Consider the following 18,101-nt stretch of genomic DNA (forward strand, 5'->3'; position numbering starts at 1 on the left):
CTTGATCACCAAACTTCCTGTACCCAGGGTACATTTCTATCTCCTTTGGCTGGCAAAATGGATCCCTGAGAAAGCTGTTAATTAGGTACAATGCACCTAGTATCACAATTCTTGCTACTAATAAATTAGAAGTAACTCAAGGTTAAACTGTGTTCTTTCAAATGTAACGCCATGCAAGCCATGCAATAAAAGCCTAATGTATCAGTTAAGACATCCCACTATATAATGAAATTGAAGTACTATTACAAATAATAAAACTCAGTGGCAGTAAGTCAAACTGTGATCCTAGGAAAATAATTCATGGGGATTTCCTGACTGCAGGCCCTCCCCTCAGCCCAGAGCAGCTGGGCAATGGACACTCCACTGACCATGGCAAGTGTGAACACCTTGGCCTTGACCTTCGAAGATGAGCCTCCATGCTCCTGGAGCGACCAAAGTGGTCTGTTAGTAAACATGGACTTGTCTCTACTCTCCTAAAACCTTAAATGGTGATAAAAACATCCTGCAACATAAAGCCCAAAGGTAGTCCAACACACCAATAGTGGGTAATTTATATGACAGCTTGACATGGGCCAGGCTCTTCAGAGGGATTATCTTATCTGAGCTTCATCACCAGCCTCAGGGAGACACTACTTGCTACTTTCCCATTCAGTGGAGGAGGAAATGAGGCCACTAATGTGTCTGAGGCCAATCACATGGGACTCAGCAAGCATCAGGATGCAAATCTAGGGTGTCTGGCCGAGCCCAGTTCCTAACTACTCCCCTGTGCTGCTAGGCTGGTGAACTGTAATAGTCTAATATGGTATTTGCTAAGCCACAGGGGTTCCTAGGTGAAGTCTGCAAGCACCCAGACAAATAAAAGGGCAACTCCATCTGGTATGATCGAGACAGGGGCTGTGGGAATGAAGCTGGGCATCGGTTCTGTCCTGGGAGGTCCAGGAGGCTTTCTGGGGGTAAGGGTGGACTTCACAGTGACACCACCGGGGAGCCACAGGATGTCTGCAAGCAGGGGAGTGAAGTGGCCAGAGAGGTGTTCATGGAAGGTCATCCTGGCTCAAGCTGGGCTGAAGGATCTTTGAAGCAAGTGCACTTTCTGTAGTTTTCCATGAGAAACAGCTGAGAAAAGGAGTGTCTCCCTTATGCTCACAAGTGCAAAATGCTCACACAGCTTTAAGAGCTGGAACGCTACTCTCAGGAACTAAGATGGGAATGCTGCCTTGCAGCCCGCCTCGGTCACTCTGGGCGTCCCCTAAGGGGACCAGCTCCCTGCCTCTCCGTCACCATTTTCCATTCTTCCTCAAATTAGCTATTCTACACTTCTTAAGGAGAATTCCAAGCTACTCTTTTAAATATACTAAACAATTCTTAAATAGAATAGCAAATTTACTTTAAAAAAAAAAACAAAACAAAAAACCTATAAAACAAATCAGCTACTTCCATCCACCACTCTTATTTTTCCCCATGTCAGTGACTCTCAGGAGCAAACAGGAAAGCTTTCCCACTTCCAATTTAAATTTACTTCAACAAAGGCTTGTCAACCCAAAAATCACTCCTCTGTATGCTTAGCATAATTTCTCTCCTTGACACAAATAAAGGATCCTACTTCTCAAGACAAAATTCATCTCTTAATATCTAAGTAAATTGATGAATTTAACAAGAACCCTCTGAAGCTGGCTGTTGTGGCTTTATTATAGGAAAGCTTGATTTCCCAGATTCTACACAAGTGAATTCAATAGGGCAAATAAAAGTAAACCAAACAGATTTCTTAAATTATGTTCTGTGGTAGATTGAATTACATACGCCAACAAGACACGTTCTTGGCTGGTGGGGGTGAAGGGCAGGGGTTAAAAAAAAAAGACATGTTCTTTTAATCTTAATCTGCATGCCTGTGGGAGTGAATACATTTGTAAGTAGGACCCTTTGAAGTTGTATTATCAGTTAAGGTGTGACTCATTTGTGAATAGGATCTTCTAAGATCCTATTTGAGTGTAGCCAAACTAAATAAGAGTGAGCCTTTATCAGCATTACTAGACTCCTTATAAATACAAACCAGAGTCAGAGAAAGCCAAGGAAGAAGCCAGAAGTCAGCAAAAACCAGAAGAGCTGACACAAGGAGAAAGAAATTGCCATTTGGCTGCAGGCAGAGATGCAAGCCAAGTATTGCAGCAACCTGGCACCAGAACACTACAGATTTGGGTAGAGAGCACAGCCTTGGTTTTGGACTTCCAGCTTTCAAATCCATAAGACAGTAAATTCCTTTTGCTAAGCCAATCAGTGTATGGTATTTGTCATAGCAGCCCTGGCAAACTAAGTCACCATCTGTCCTCAAGTATCTCCAAAGCTCATAGCTTCAGTGAACTATAACTAGTTATGTAACTACCAATTTACAAAATCATGAAAATTTTTAATCTTCTCCAATAACTTCATCTATTTCTAAAGGGCTTAATAAAACAGTACTTTGAAGCTATGACAAAAATCCAATATAATTACAATACAAGCCAAACGCTGCAATTTTCAATAGATGATGTGTGATATTACTGTTTGTACAAAGAACTTTGGCGTCACTGTTTTAATTATCACAGTGAACTCTAGTTATGCAGATCATCAAAGTTATTCAGACTTACAGCAGACAGTATCTTCTTTTCCACTTGGTAATGAGTTGTTAAGCACATATTAAAGAATTACTAATTAACTTTTAGAAAGGACATTTACATTTCTTGTGGAGTTCAGTGATTTCTTAAACTTCTACATTCTCCAGTGATTTTGATATGACCTGTGATTCAGAAACATATGAGCCAAATTATTCACTTGACAGCCTTTCCCTAGTTCTAATAATATTCTAAGGAGGTTTCTGACACTGATGTTTCCCTGCTAATAAGTGTCTCATCATTTCATTCCTCAGATGAACCCTAAGGGAATGTGGGCAAAGGAAAAGCCAAAAGAAGCAAACTTGTGGAATTTTACCAGATGACACGTCAGATGTGAAGGGAGGGCACAATTTTGCAGACTCTACTGTGTGACTCCGGGACTGGTGTATATCCAAGGGTCACTAAAAATGATTCATTAAGGGTATTCTTTCCGAAGAACAAGGTCGCAACCTGGCTGCTCCCGGGGCAGCAGCAGTGGGGAGATCTTGAGATTCGCTTTCCTTCTATTGCCCTCTTTGCTCAGCTGTAAAGAAAATGGTTCAAATGGATGAGCTGTAACCTCATCTAAGAGTCTACAAAGGCCCTCAGTTTAGAGCAGACACAGATGCCAATGCGACAGAGAGTGCAATTAATAGAATAAAAAACCTTTCTGTGAGAACCATCTGTTTGCTTTCCCGGAAGACTTAAGGGCAGTGATGGCAGGGGTGGCGTGGGCCTCTCACCTGACAGTTCAGACCTAAGGGAAGTGGGGTGGGGCGACAACAACTTTCCTTTAGGAATCTGAACACCTCTGGTAGGGGCAGAGAGCTGCAAGGTGCCCCAGCAGGTCCTGCATGCAAAGAGGACAGGTCCATCAGGTTCAATCCTTCCCTCACTAAGTGATTCCGTCTTCAGTTTTCTCAAGAGGAAACTCAGGTAGGCTAAATATAATCAACACAGAACAAACATCTTGAAAGGTTCTGGGAAATAAGCCAGACTTCTTTCATCTTTGTCATTTTTACCCTTTTTTTGTTAAAAAATGCATCCTTCTTCCTACTGCTGCCACGAGAAAGATGTAATTCTAAATAAATGTTCTATTTAAGCCCCTGGAGATTAATCAAGCCTCCAGGGGCCCAAAGACACAACCTCCCTCTGGACCACTGCAAAGCTCTTCCCATTCCATCATGCTGCAGCCTCGGGATGGAAAACGCTATAAAGACTTTATAGAGACACCATATACTTGAGGTATCTCTGCCATGATTTCAACTATTTTCTTTTTTTCTATAAAGGTTCCAAGTTTTAGAAAGAAAACATTCATTAAATCCCATACTTTGGTGGAATGCTAATGACCTTTCCCTACTGCAGGGCTGCTTACGAGCACAGGTGTGCAAAGCTGGGGTGGGCTGGGCCACCTGCTACAGCCCTCACCTGTCTCCTCTGCCCTCCAGTCCAGTCCCAGCCTGGCCAAATGGACTGTCAACACCACTCAGCATTCACAGCACTTACTTCCTCTAGAGAAATTAGAGAGGTTGGTGCAACTTTTGTGGCAAATTTAATAGAAGAATATAACGATCACTCTTAATTCAGAAAAACAAAAGGTTGCAGGCACAAAAACCCTTACAGGGTTACTGCTGTTCAGAATGAAGAACTCACTCACAGTATCCCCAAGTTGGCAGTTTATTTTAAAAAACATCACCCCAGTTAATTACATTTTCTTCCTTGTCCATCATATCCTTAACAGAAAAAGCTACAGAATTGGGGAGGGGAGATCCATTGTCTTTGCAGGCTGACTCACCTGCAGAGGAGCCATGGATGGCAATGATGATTTAAAAGGTCTGAGTTTTACTCCTGAATCAGGCAAAGGGTAAATGACAACATAAGAACAGATTTTGTTTACAGCAATACCATAACACAACATTGAATTATTACAGTGCAGTGGTTATAATTCTCTTTACAATATTCTTAGCCCAAATACCAGACAAACTAAATAATCACCCAACTGCTCACAGACCTGTAGAATTAGTGCAAGCAGTTGTAGTCTTCATAATAAAACCCCAAATTGATAAGGCTTTTCTGGCAGTGAGTCTTTGACACTAAAAGCTTCCTTCCTCTTCTGAGAGCAGAACGTTCTGCTCAGCGAAGACCCGTGCCACCCTCACTTTGAGTCTTGGTCTTTCTTCTCATCTAAAAGGACGGAGCGGATTCCCAGCTTTTTCAGTTCTTCCACCAGGTCCCCGTTCTGGTGCATCTGCAGAAGAATGTCACAGCCACCCACGAACTCGCCGTTGAGGTACACCTGCGGGATAGTGGGCCAGTTGGAATAGTCTTTAATGCCTGTGGGGAAAGAACATTTCAATGTCACTTAAATGGTCCAAGCTGAACCTTTCCTAGCAAAATGGTTTTTACCCACTCCTAGTGCAGTGTCTCTCCCTTGCTTCCCCCACGCTTGGAGAGCAAGAGTCTGAGCCTAAACCCTTCCCATCGGACCCCATCTGAGGTCTCAGAAACCTACTTGGCCGCTCATCCTGTTCCCACCCTCATCTCACTGGATTTGTGCAGTTTAGGCAAGTGCCCAGGAATCTACCTGACATAGGACAGGCACTCGATTCATGGCAGAGACCTGGCTGGCTCATGTAATTTGCATAAGATACACAAAATCATAGTTCTCAGTGACCTCAAACTTGAAGAAACGCCACCACTTCACTCCCAAATGGGTGATTTAACAGGGTCCATCACAGGAACTCACCAGCACGGCAGGCAGTACCCTCCTACGTGCTTTTCATTCCAATCTGGGGTGGGGAGCACCAACAGGCCCTGCTGCTCAAGATGTTGAGGCACTGATTTTTACCTTTAAATCGTTACTTTCACCCAGAGAAAATTCACTGTCCTACGGCTACAGACCACTGCCTCATCCTAGTCAGCCACCCAATGGGCCCTCGGTGAGCAGGCAATGAGGCTCAGCACAGACCCCACAGCTCACCAAAGCCCATGTCCTGGGCCAGGCGCAGGGCCACAGGGTGAGTGAAACCTGCTCCCTGCTCTCAAGAGCTCCCAGCAGACAAGAAACCACCAGCCCGCCTGTGCCCGGTCACAGGCACAGATGGCTGCGCAACACAGAAGATACGAGGCCCGGTCTGTTGGAGTGCAGATGTGAGATTATTCTGTTCAGTTCTCCAGGGCCATGAGGAAGATGGTTATTACAAAATGATAGCAAAGAGATGTGGTTTCAATCTTGAAGATGTAAAATTACTCTTTTCCAACATCTCTCCTCACCATTCTACTTCCTTTTCTACTTGTATGTTGAGATGAAATATACTTTTTAAAACACATCCAGGCTATAAAGAGAGTCCTGTGTCGGTTATGTGGACAACAGAAGCTGGTCAAAGGACTGGTATACTATGATTAATCACTACAGATAATTTTAATGGCCCAAATGAACATAAAGACAAAAGAGTAAAGTCAACAGAATCTTCAGGCAAAATACATTATTAGGCAAATAAAAGAATGTCAAGTGAATTTTATGTAAATCAACAATACAAAAACTTGTTCTTGACACCCTATCATTTATTATTAAATGTTTAAAATCAAACATTTATTTTGCAAATAAAATTATCTATTTGAATTATATCATGAATAACAGTCCTAAGATACAACTTTAAAACTTTACTATTGCCTTCTAAAAAGTAGCAGCTTTGCTCTCAAGGACAGCACCAGAGAAGGCCTGGCCTTGGAGTGCTTATCTTTATTCTCCAGACCTTCACACACCAGAAGAAATGGCAACAGCATAACAGGCCTAAAAGCACACAATTCTGAGCCACTCCAAGCCACTCAAGCTGCCTGCAAGGAAAACAGACAGCTGGTGGTGTGGGGAAGTATCCCTAGTGGGTAAGTTTCATTAATCATAAGAATGACTTTATAACACCAAATATCTAAGATATATTAGAATATCCTGAAGAATTCAAGCTGTTCATCATTCTGATGTTTGGTGCTACATAAACAATTACTCAGCATATGTTTCTGTTTGAACTCTAGCCCTCAAAACCTATTTTACAATGGTGCCAGCTATAAATCTTTTACTTTTATTTAGACCGAGGGCGGGTTGTGGGAATTAAGAAATGTTTACAGTAAACTTGAGCAAATTTTAATTCTTCTAAATGTTCTTAAACACCTTTACATGAATCGACCATGATACATGATATTGTATCAGTTTTTATTTTGTATTGAAAATATATTGTTAAACTCTCTATGACAATAAATGTCTACCAATTTCTTTTGATGGGATCTACAATTTTTGAAACACCAAAATCAAAGTAAATCTGCCACCTGATGGCCACTCCAAACCACATTTTTAATGTATCCTAAAAAGCACAAATTTTTAAAGTAAAACCTTTCCTGAGTACAAAAACGAATTGCTTTTATCAACCATTCTTACAGTACTGCACTCAAAGGATTTGGCTTGTCTCTGTCATTAGCATTCGTGCTGCCCATCCTGACCACCGTGTCAGGGGGCTCACCACCTTACAGGAAGGAAGTCACTACCCAGACAACTGACTTCCAGACCACATGGGATTCCGGAACATCCAGCGTGCAGTCATATGTGACTGGGAATAACTCATTCCAAACCTCTTGGCCCTCATCTGTCTTGCATGGTAATTTACATTCTAAGAACTCAGAAGAACTCCACCTCAGAGCTCATGATGGCATTTTCTTGACTGTATTCAAAGTGCCTACTAGCTGTTAGTTTACTAAAATTAAACTTACCTGCTTCTTTACTTTTTAGATTAACAAGTGCTGCAGGTAGCTGATACCAAGGTAAAGGTTCAAAAGTGCCCTTCTTAAAAAGTATATTTCCCATTTTTTAAAAACCTGATTACAAGTTTAAGTATTTAAGGAAATAGCCAGTTGTTTCCTAGACAATGACGTGAGAAACTTCCAATAATAAATGATCAGTGTGCATAATGTGAAAATTAAAATGGATCCTATCAACCCACAATTAATTGCTTAAACATAGCTAATACACTTCAATTTTCAAAAATTGCAATACAGTGATATTTCTTACAAATACCACTTGCAATAACTCAGTGTAAGAGAGCAGTTCTTGAAAATCAGAAAATCATATCAAGAATGGACTATATTAATGATAAATATATTTTGTACATGAGGAGATTTGATTTGGGAAAGAAAATGTTGACTGCAAAGTTACGTAACAGAATAACACTAGGAATTGGAAGTTAGGAGGCTGACTTACAGAATCAGTTTTATACACTTACACTGCTATACACACACACGAATAAATATTTAAATTAATATTACTTTCGAAAGTATCAAGCTAGAAAGAAGAGGGGAGGAAATGTACTGGGAAAGTCCCTCCCAGGGTTCTCAAAAGGTACTGTTAGCTTTTGAAAATTCATCACCTTTTAGAACACAGGCCTTCACTCCTGGTTTGGACAATAAATTATACAAGCACTGTAATCACAGTTTTCTTTTTTCTGGGTAGGTTTTCCCTCCAGGAGTGTCAAAGCCTCCTGACTAGATTCTGTGGCCTTGGGCTGGTCACGCCACCTTCAGGAATCAGTTTCTTCACCTTCCCTAATTTACAGAAAGACATTAGGACCACATGAGATTATCTGAGCTGCCAGTATGGAAAACAGTCGACCCCTCAACAAAGGCAAAGCAGTGCTCTATGGCAGAGCAGACGAGGGTCATCAGACCATGGCTAATACCTAGTACAGGTAGCCTCAGATAAACTTCTCATTCTCCTAGCCTTGGTCTCCTCATCTGTAAAATGGGAATAACACCCGAGACCTCATAGATTTATTATGAAGATTGAATGAGATAACACTGGTGAAATGAAGAGAACTGGTGAAATGAAGAGAACTCCTAGAACATTGCAAAGGCAATGTGGACATTCTATCCATGTCAGTGTCCGCTCCCCCCACTCCCCACCCCTCATAGTAGAAACAGAGACAGCATAGCGGAAGGATGCAAGGAAAAAGACCAACTGAGTATGCTATGCAGTAACAAAAAATACCATTTACTGAGCTAAAGGGTTACTGAGTTCTCTTTGTTTTACCTAAATAATTTCATTTAATCTTTACAAAAATTCTACAAGGTAGGTATATTTATCCTTCTTTTACAGATGAAGAACTTAAGGCTCAGAGAGATTGACAAATTACCTAATGTCACAGTGTTAGCATTTGATGGAGCAGAATTTACACCTAAGTTTCTAGGTGACAAAGCCACAGCCCTGAATCATCCACTACCTGCCTCCCTTGCCAAAGGTGGCCTCTGGCCTGGGATTGGCATCTGTCACTCCAGTACATGTGCTACATATGTATCTGCAATGTATGGATGGCACTGTACAATGCAGGGCATACGTACAACATCTATAACATTTATATACACAATGGCATTATGCCATAAGTACCTTCTTGCAACTTGTCTTCAACAAAGATCCTTCCTGCCAATTTTTCATTATTACCAGCACTGCTACAGTGAACCTCTTGTTAACACACCTGCAGAGGTCTCTGGAGACCAGGCTGGTGGCAAATGCTGCCTGCAGGCCAAATCTGGCCCACCTCCTGTTTTTATAAATAAAGTTTTATTGGAACTCAGCCATGCTCATTCTTTTATGTATTGTTTGTCCACAACTTCTCTCATACAACAGCAGAGTTGAGTAATTGTGATGGAGACTGCATGGCCCACAAAGCCTAATGGGCTTCCTCTCTGGCACGTTACAGAGAAAGTTTGCCAAACCCCTTTCTAGACTACTGGCAAGGGAAGCAGCTGGGCCTTCAGCTCTGTCCATTTCCAATCTACCGGGTACTGGCAGTTACTCTTCCAAAGTGGTGGCACCACTTTATACTCCCATCTGCAGTAAACAACATATCCTCACGCAAGCACATGCACACAACTTGTTACCTGACTTCTAATGTTTGCCAATATGATGGCATTTGGTACTGGAGAGGTTAAGGGTATTTTCAAACACTTGACAAACATTCAAAAACAGGAAAATGGTTACATAAAGTTATTTGTCCAACAAATATTTGAGTCCCTGTTCTGTCAGGCACTGTTCACAATGCAGGGCATACGTACAACAGTGATCTAAAGAGGCACAAATTTGATAAAGTGTAGTGTTTTTAAGAACAATGACGAAAACATTCCTTGAAAGCTTGCTTTGCACAAGCAATATGCACAGCCCCAGGCAGTTGCATAAGACATGCTACCCACTCTCAGGAGGGCAAAGAACTGTGCATGGGCAAGCATGATCTCATTTATGCTTTAAAAGCAAACTAAAAAACAAAACAAAACAAAACACAACTGTGAGGTACAAGATCCAAATTTTAATATTGGTTTAAAAGGACTTATGGAGGATTTTCACTTTCTTTATAACTTTTAGTGTTTTCCAAGTTTCCTCTATGACAGAATATTACTTTAATAATTGAAAATAAAGGACATTCTTAGTTAAGACCAGACTAAGGACATGCGGTGTCTGTCTACAGGGCCTGAGCCCTTTGCGGCCCTGTCTTCGGTGTGTATGTACTCCAGATTAAAGGGAGAAGGGAAAGAAGAATTGAGGAAGGTCAGAATGTGATACTGTCTCCCCATCCCGTGTTTCCTGGGTCAAGGTCTCAGGATAAGACCTGTCTGCATCACCCTCGCTGGACCCCAGCTTCCAGAACTAGAAGCCAGCATCTGAGGGTCTTCCTCAGTTTGGGCCCTTCCATAGAGCACAGCCTGCTCTGGCACAAGAAACCAGGGGAGGCCAGTTTTGCAGTGGTCCCTCTCATCTGTTACTAGAAGTGACCCTGGGGCTGGGAGGGGAGCACAGACACAGCTCTAGCAAGCAAAAGCAAGCCTCACCCTCAGCCTGGCAGGCTCTCTCAGGAAACTAAGGTTTAGGAGCAAAGAGATGGAGAGTCTTACCCTAGTTTTAAAACATTACTCTGGCTAAACTAATTCCCCCGTGGGAACATACGCACGTCACCCTGCTCCACTCTGAATGTTAATATTTAAACCAATCTTTCACTTTTCTGAGCAACAACAGAGGTATATGTTCAATATATCAACAGTATATCTATTAACCAAAATAACAATCTGATGAAACTCGAAGGTCAAGAAATTTAAGGGTTCAATCCTGTTGCTGCTGTCTGAACACCTGAGAACATGATGAGATCACAAGGCAGATGCCTAGGAGAGAAGACAGAATCATAAATGCTATCAGTAAACATTCTTATTTCTGCTCCTACTTGAAGTTTATTGGCCATATTCCAGTATATCCCACCTCTGGTTATATTAAACAAGGGAAAGCAAACTCACAAACCAAAAACCCTCAAAACTTCATACTAGGCAAGATATCAATGACACAACTTTTTACTAAAACCACACTGGCAATCTGCAGGGGACCTGAGGGCAAGTCCCAGGGGAAAGATCACAGAGTGGTTTTCCCTCTCTTATCTTTTAAGCGAAGGACTCTATGAAGACTACAGAGCCCTCTGTTGTGATAAAGCCCAGAGCCTACCAACTGGTGGCATTCTAGCTTGATCGGGAAGACAAAAGGGTCATGAGCTCAATGAATAGTAATATTATACATACCTGGGAATATGACCCTACCTTCTCCGCCCTCAGTTTAACATCTTCTAGGTTCCACCACCAAAACCACCACCTGATCACACATGCAGGACTGAGTTACCCTGCTGTCGCCAGTGTTTTTGTAAGGATTAGATAACATAAGAAAAACTACTTTCAAAACCATAAATGCCAATGATAAAAACAGCTATCACTTTCCGGGTGCCTTCTGGGTGTCAGAAAAGGCACTTTAAAATTTTTCTCTCCCTTCTTTTTTTCCTCACAAAAACACTGTGGAGTTGAGTTTCATTATCCTCATTTTACTGAGGAGGAAAATGCAATTGAGTGATTTGCATCAGGAGAGGATTCCAACCCAAAGTTTCTTTCCACTGCACCAGCTTGTTTTATCCATGTAAAGAATGACTATGGTCAATAATTTCAAATTTAGAAAAATAGATCCTTCTAACATATCCCCTGGCACCTTTAAACTCTTCTCAGTGGCTGTGACTAACAATAGCACCAGGCTCAGGGAGGTGTTGGGACTCAGTCATTAAAAGTCTCTAACTGGCACATCACAGTCTCCTAAGCTGCCTTCCAAGGGGAACAGGCACAGCCTCCCCATTTCTCCACTGAACCCTGACCCAACTAGCCAAAAAGCACATACTGGCCTCTTCCTCCTATCCTTGACTTAGATAAAACAGGGAATGCCAGCAAAGCACCTTGCACAGTGCTTGCCATAAAAGTTGCTAATAAGCTGTCAGGGCCTCCCTTCCCTTCCCCTGGATCAGTAGAAAGCCCCAGGCCCGGGAGCATCTGGCCAGGGGCTTGCCAACCCTTGGCCCCAAGAGTCACTGTGGTTTCCTCTTCCCACCAACCTCTTTTCCAAGCCCCCTGCCCCATATTCCCTCCTGTCCTAGAGTACCTAAAACCAAATTTAAGTTAAGCTCTCTCCCCCACCAGATCCCAACTAAGACCAGGCCAATTGCTGTGCCAAACTCTCCTAACTACATCAGAAAACCATCCTGAGACCCTACACCTTCGGTCAGCAAAGACCAATCGCTGACCTCACTGGCCTCAGACAGGGGCAACCTTGGCCACCCCAGACCATCGACAGACCCAGACCCTGATCCACGATACTGGCCAACGGTGTCACCAAAAGTGCCTACCTCATAGCTGGAATTAAATTTAAAAAAATGTGCTTTCCCCTCTATGCGCCACTTCTCCAGCTGCTTACCACCCTCCTCGGACCCAGCCAGAGGGAACTCGCCCCGAAATACCTATTTCAGCTCAAGGTGAGGTTCGGTGAACCCCTAGGACTTACCCCGCCGCCCAAAACGGCAACGGCAGCAGAATCGCCAAAGCCCAGTTCCGATCACGCCCCCACCCCGAAAGCCTCCACTGTACAGACTCCGCGCTCACCCCCTTCGAACCCTCAGAAAAACACAGAGATCCCCCAGCCCCAGGTCCCGCGCCGCACCACCTCTGACCCTCGGCTCCGAGAGGAGAACAACCCGGCCCCAGGACTGCGAGATATAACCCCTCGGCTTCACGCAGCGAACCTCCCCGGCCCTGCCCGGCGGCACCCCGACTCCCGGCCCTGCGCCCGCAGCGGCCTCCGCCGTCACCCCCACCCCCGCACCTGCGGGCCCTGACCTTGCCGGAGCCCGGGGTCGTCCAGCACGTTGTAGGCCGCGTAGTCGCGGACGCCATGCAGCCGCAGGATCTGCACCACGGCGTTGCTGAAGCCGCACTGGGGCTGCTCCGGCGTCCCCTTGAGGAAGACCACCACCTTGTCCTTCTTCACCAGCGCGTCCAGTTGCTCCGCCGAGCCGCTGCCGCCGCCTGAGCCCGAGCCCGCCGCCCGCGCGCCCGGGCCCAGCAGGCCGCCAACGCCGCGTCCCCAACGGAGCAGGGCCGCCGCCGCTCGGCCCAGGGAGCCGCTCATTCCCGCACGCCCGCCGGAGCCCTCGTCGGCCCGGGACCTGCGCTCACTACAGCGGCCGAGCCCGCCTCCCGGAGGCCCTCATTGGGCCCGTCCGACCGCTCTCCACGATTGGAAGACATTGGCCCGCAACGACCAATTCTGCCAATCACGTCACTTCTCCCGCCCCAGCGGGGTGGAGGCGATCTAAAGGACAGAGCCGCAATCTTCGGCTTTATTATTGGCCATCGGCAATCGCTTTGCAAGTTGATTGGAGACAGTGGATGCCCATCAAGGTCACGCTCTGAAGCAAAGAGAGGCAAAACGAGGGGCAGACCACTTCCCTTCCAAGAGCAGACGGGGTCTGACGGGATACTCCTGGAGGACTCGGTAAGGCGCTGGGCGGGGTTTTGCCCGTTCCGCGGGACGCCGGGAAGGGGTCACTTCCCAGACGAAATTCCGGTTCCGGTGTAAGCGGTGGTTGAGTTGCCATGGCGACGCGGTTGGCGGGCTATGCCTCGTGCCTACAGCGGGTGCGGTAGGGGATTGGAGCAGGCCCGAGCCCTCCTCCTACAGCTGAGGTGAGTGGCCTGTGCGGGGGGGCCCCGTTGTGAAGGGCAAGGGGGCCGGGCCGGGCCGTGGTGGGTAGGCCTCGCTGAGGCTCCCGCGCTGGGGCTTCATTTTGCGAGTCCTCTCCCAGCCCTGCGGTCCAAGCGCGAGCCGACGCCCAGAATAGGTCCCGCGGCCCCGGGCCCTCTGGGGCGCAAGTTATTTCTCTACCCCTCTGGATTTCTGGCCCACTTAAACCCCTGGACCTACGTTTAGGAAAGGTTTGTTGAGGAAGTAATTAAGAAATGAATTGGTTCGCTCGACAAACGTTTCCTGAAAGGTGCTGTGTTTTAGCTGCTTTATCGAATTCCCTCCCAGGCACTTGGCTTAATTCACTGGGTCTGAAACAGTGCTTGGAACGTGGTAGGTGCTCTTATTGGTGGGACAGTGAATCCGGAAGAGCAGGACTCGGCGAAATCGCTTTGTGGTCTGTAGTCTTGGAACGGCTCTGGGTTGGTGGTGCCCTCGAGCACACAAGACTTGCAGAAAAAGCATACTCCAGAGGAAGCTGAGGCATGGCTGCTCCAGGGCCAGCAGTTCCATGTGCAATTTTCCTCTGATAGGTCCTGGGTACTGTTGCCACGGTGATAATGACCTTGCCATGTCATTATCTATCAACCAACAGTAAGAGAAGCTTTGCAATCGAGATATTGTTTAGCAGATGAGTGGTTTCTGTTGGACACTAAGTACTGCTACAAATTACTTAATTTGTTTTTTTATTAAAGCAGTTGTAAGTTTAGAGAAAAACTCTGCAGAAAGTAGAGTTCCCATATATCTCGACCTCCCTCCCCTGCAGTTTTCTCTGTTAACATTTTGCGTTAGTTTTATACCTTTGTTACAATTTTTGAGACATTATTATTATTAGTTATTCTCCATAGTTTACATTAGGGTCCACTTTTTGTGTTGTGCACGTCTATGTATTTATTTTTTTATAACATATAAAGAACTTAAAATTTCTGTTTTAACCACTTTCGAGTATACTCTTCAGTGGTGTTAACTACATTGTACTATCATCACCACCATCCATTATAAAAACTTTTTCATCACCCCAAACAGAAACTCTGTATCAATTAAACATTAGCTCCCCTTTCCCCACCATTACCCCTGCCCCTGGTAACCTGTATTCTAATTTCTAACTATGAATTTATGTATTCTAATTATTTCGTATAAGTTAGATCATACACTATTTGTCTTAATAAGTTACCTTTTTTTAAACCTGAAGTATTTTAAAGATTGTTGCTAGAAGTGACCTGTTTATGCTTTGGGAGTGATCAAGTTTAAAAGCAGAAAATTAGTACCTGTGATTTCAGCAAGTGAACCTTCCAAATATTCATTCAACATGAAAGTTTAGCCTAATAAACTATGAAAATAAGCATAGGACATTACTTCAAAGTGCTCCTCAGTGACATTTTCACCCCCGTCGTGTTACTGATTTTTGCTGATCTTCTAAAGTGGGACCCAAAATTGGTCAGGTTTTTAAAGAATTTTTTTGTTTTTCAGATTCATCAATTCCAGGTGAATCAGAGGAACAAGATGCATCATGAACAGAAATATATAGATAATGCTGTTATGCTGAAGCATAACTGTTGTTCCAGAAGTCCAGCATCTGGTGCACTTAACAATAGAGAATATGTTAAATTATTTCCAAAACCACCTAACTTTATTTCTTATTAATGTTATAGTAAGTTTTTTTGTTTTTTCTATTTAATAAACATTGACGATTTCCTGAAAACCTAAATTGTTTATTGCCTATTCTAAACTTTATAGTTCTTTAGTGCTGACTGGGAGAGGAGAAGAATTTGCAGACTTACGTTTTGAGTATCTGGAGACGTAGAGCATTAATGGGGAGCATCATATCCCTAGCCTAGTGCTTAACATCAACTTTGGAAGTAAAGTTGTCTGTTTTAGTGGCTAGGTGTTATTAAGTTGAGAATACAGCTATCATTATTGCTTTAAAGTAATCTTTGAGCAGGAAGAGTACAGAACCTGTGTTTTTCAAAATTACAGTAGAGTTGCTTCATGTGAAAGAAGATGGGGAGACCGTACATGAAATGCTAAAGGCATAGGAAGGCATGTGGGTGCTTTCAGGGAGCTAAGAGGGGTGGCTTGATAGCATGACCAAGGGCAGGAAAGCAAATCACAGTATAAAAAACAAAGAAATCGGAGCAATATATCTAAATTTAAGTTTCTAATACAACACAACCAAAAATGTGAAATGTTATATATGTTAAGTGTATCCCTTTCTGCCTTTGATTTTAAACCACTCTTGGAGTGTTGGCATTGGATATCAGTGATTTGAAGAAACACAGGAAACTGTTCAAAATATTTCTTCCAAAGCTTCAAATTTTTATACTTGATTTGGTGTTTTGGTTTTGAGGTTTCCCTTTAGAAATCCTGTAATGAAAATATGACAAAATCGACTTCTTATATGAGCAGTTGTTAGAAAGCTGCATTTATGCTCAGATTTATCTGGGTATTTTTGACACATAAGTATATTCTGTATCAGTTTGAAATTTCTCCCTTGTGGATATTAATGGGGAGGTGAGGGTAGCAAGTACACAGAAACTTACATCACAAAATGTAATTAAACCCCAAACTAAATTATCATTCCATGTAAATATGCTGACTCAGACATCCTAAAAATGTTTTCCTTTTCTGTGTTTATTTATAGGTAATGGCTTTACTATGTTTGGTAAAAAACTGGTTTCCATCCACTTCTCCAAAAGCAAACTTACTATCAAATCCATAGTTTAAAACCTTGCAAATGTGAGTCTCTTGCTCTATCAAGTAGAAATGGAGAACTAGATTCAGGATCACTGAGTCAGAGGTGATGGTTCTTCTGAAACTCGGCATGTCTGTGTTTCTGTACCCCGACAGTGCCGCATTCTCATTTTCTTTACTCACCAATTATCAGTTCTTAGAAGATGAGAGGGTGTGTTGTTGCACATAAGAATGTGTGATATAGAAGTGTCTTTAGGTCCAAGCTTGCAGAGCATTCCATAAGTGTTATTTTGAGAAAGTGGTCACTTGCATCGCAAGGGGGATTCCTGAGCTAAAATAGCATTTGGGACCTAGAGTTCTGTAGACTAGAGCTGGAACATGAAATCCTTCTCTGTGTGCACTTAGCTGTTATAGAAGTAATTTTAGAGTATCACCCCACCCTAGAATTAACTTGATTCCCTAACTACACTAAAAATAATGTGATATGTGAGAAACCGAGGCAATGCCCAGCCCTCCAAGAAAATTCTGTAATCCCTAATGCAAAGATAGAAATGCCTTTTGGACTTTGACCAGCTCTCTCTGACAAGACAGATAGTTTAATAAGACTTCTCTGGCGATGGGAATGTCCTCAGCTTTCCTAATCGCTCTTTCCTGCATCCTTTGACATCAACCCTTTTCCTGGCCAGCTTCCAGCATATCACCTAGGTCCTGTTATCTGCTTTCAATGACTGGGCAAAATGAAATGGTGCACCAGATGGGGTCAGTCCAGTCAAGAACAGGCCTCAGGAGATGGGTGAGCAGGTGAAAACATTCTCAGAAGAAGCATTTATGGAAAGTCTGAATGCAGAGGAGAGCCTGATTCTGTTCCAGGGTATAGACTGTAGGGGGATGAGGCCTGTGTGCCAATAATGAGCATCACTAAGTATCCATGAGAGCTTTTTTATTCCCCTTGAATGTTCCACCCCTCCTATCTTCCCCTTCCTGGACTTTATTTATTATTATTATTATTTAAAATTACTTTATCAAATTAAAAAAAAATTTAAAACTCCTTGTGATATCTGACAACGGTTATGCATTTTTCAAAGAGGTTTCTTTTGTAAGGGGAAACAGTTTTAAGGAATCTATTTGTACTCTTTTCCTCTGCTCCTAATTTACCCCAAATAATATCTTGCATGTATGTGTTTTTGTTTTTGTTTTTGTTCTTCCAACTGTTTTTATGTGTGTAATTCATTTAAACCTTATATTAACCCTAGTTTAGTGGTTCTCAGACATTTTGGTCTCGAGATTGTTTTATTTCTCTTATTTGATTATAACATATTTTCAATAGTCTTTAGCACTTCTTGTTCCTTTGTAAGTTTTATTGCCTTCACAAACACTTTTTATATTATACTACATCAAATCCTTTAGAAAACTAAATATTCCCAAATTGTCTTCTCTGACTCTACATGTGTGTATACTGGATGCAGAGGTGATTTGTAAAATTAAAATGACAACAGTGTTTCAATCCTGAAATCCAATGGGAAACTAAACCATAACTTTTCATTTCTGAGAATTGTGTTCTCTTGTCTTCCTTTTTACCTTGGAGACTGAACACCTTGGCTATAGGCCTTTCAGTATCAGACAGCTGCTGGACTTTGTTCTATTGAGAACTTTAT

General features: G+C 43.1%; 1 protein-coding gene, 1 long non-coding RNA gene and 1 other non-coding gene across 3 annotated transcripts; 2 read left to right on the forward strand and 1 right to left on the reverse strand.

The window, feature by feature from the left end:
• Positions 1-4,286: 4,286 nt before the first annotated feature.
• Positions 4,287-13,197, reverse strand: GLRX5 (glutaredoxin 5). Its single transcript, XM_037831944.1, has 2 exons — positions 12,849-13,197; positions 4,287-4,961 (listed from the first exon to the last, which is right to left on the reverse strand). The coding sequence occupies exons 1-2, from the start codon at positions 13,138-13,140 to the stop codon at positions 4,783-4,785; spliced, it is 471 nt and encodes a 156-aa protein (XP_037687872.1). The 5' UTR covers positions 13,141-13,197; the 3' UTR covers positions 4,287-4,782.
• A 291-nt stretch (positions 13,198-13,488) lies between these two features.
• Positions 13,489-15,457, forward strand: LOC119531104. The gene is made up of 2 exons (XR_005216217.1): positions 13,489-13,697; positions 15,226-15,457. It is a non-coding gene; the product is annotated as an uncharacterized LOC119531104 (long non-coding RNA).
• Positions 14,152-14,425, forward strand: LOC119533714. Its single transcript, XR_005216823.1, has one exon.
• Positions 15,458-18,101: the final 2,644 nt, after the last annotated feature.

This window comes from Choloepus didactylus, chromosome 4, assembly GCF_015220235.1.
Source record: "Choloepus didactylus isolate mChoDid1 chromosome 4, mChoDid1.pri, whole genome shotgun sequence".
In the NCBI taxonomy this organism is placed as follows: Eukaryota; Metazoa; Chordata; class Mammalia; order Pilosa; family Megalonychidae; genus Choloepus; species Choloepus didactylus.

Bases quoted from the DNA above. Each gene is read 5' to 3' on its own strand.
- GLRX5 (XM_037831944.1), bottom strand. From the start codon at position 13,140: ATGAGCGGCTCCCTGGGCCGAGCGGCGGCGGCCCTGCTCCGTTGGGGA. The intron at 4,962-12,848 runs GTCAGGGCCCGC...CTTTCCCCACAG, and splicing joins CGACCCCGGGCTCCGGCAAG to GCATTAAAGACTATTCCAAC.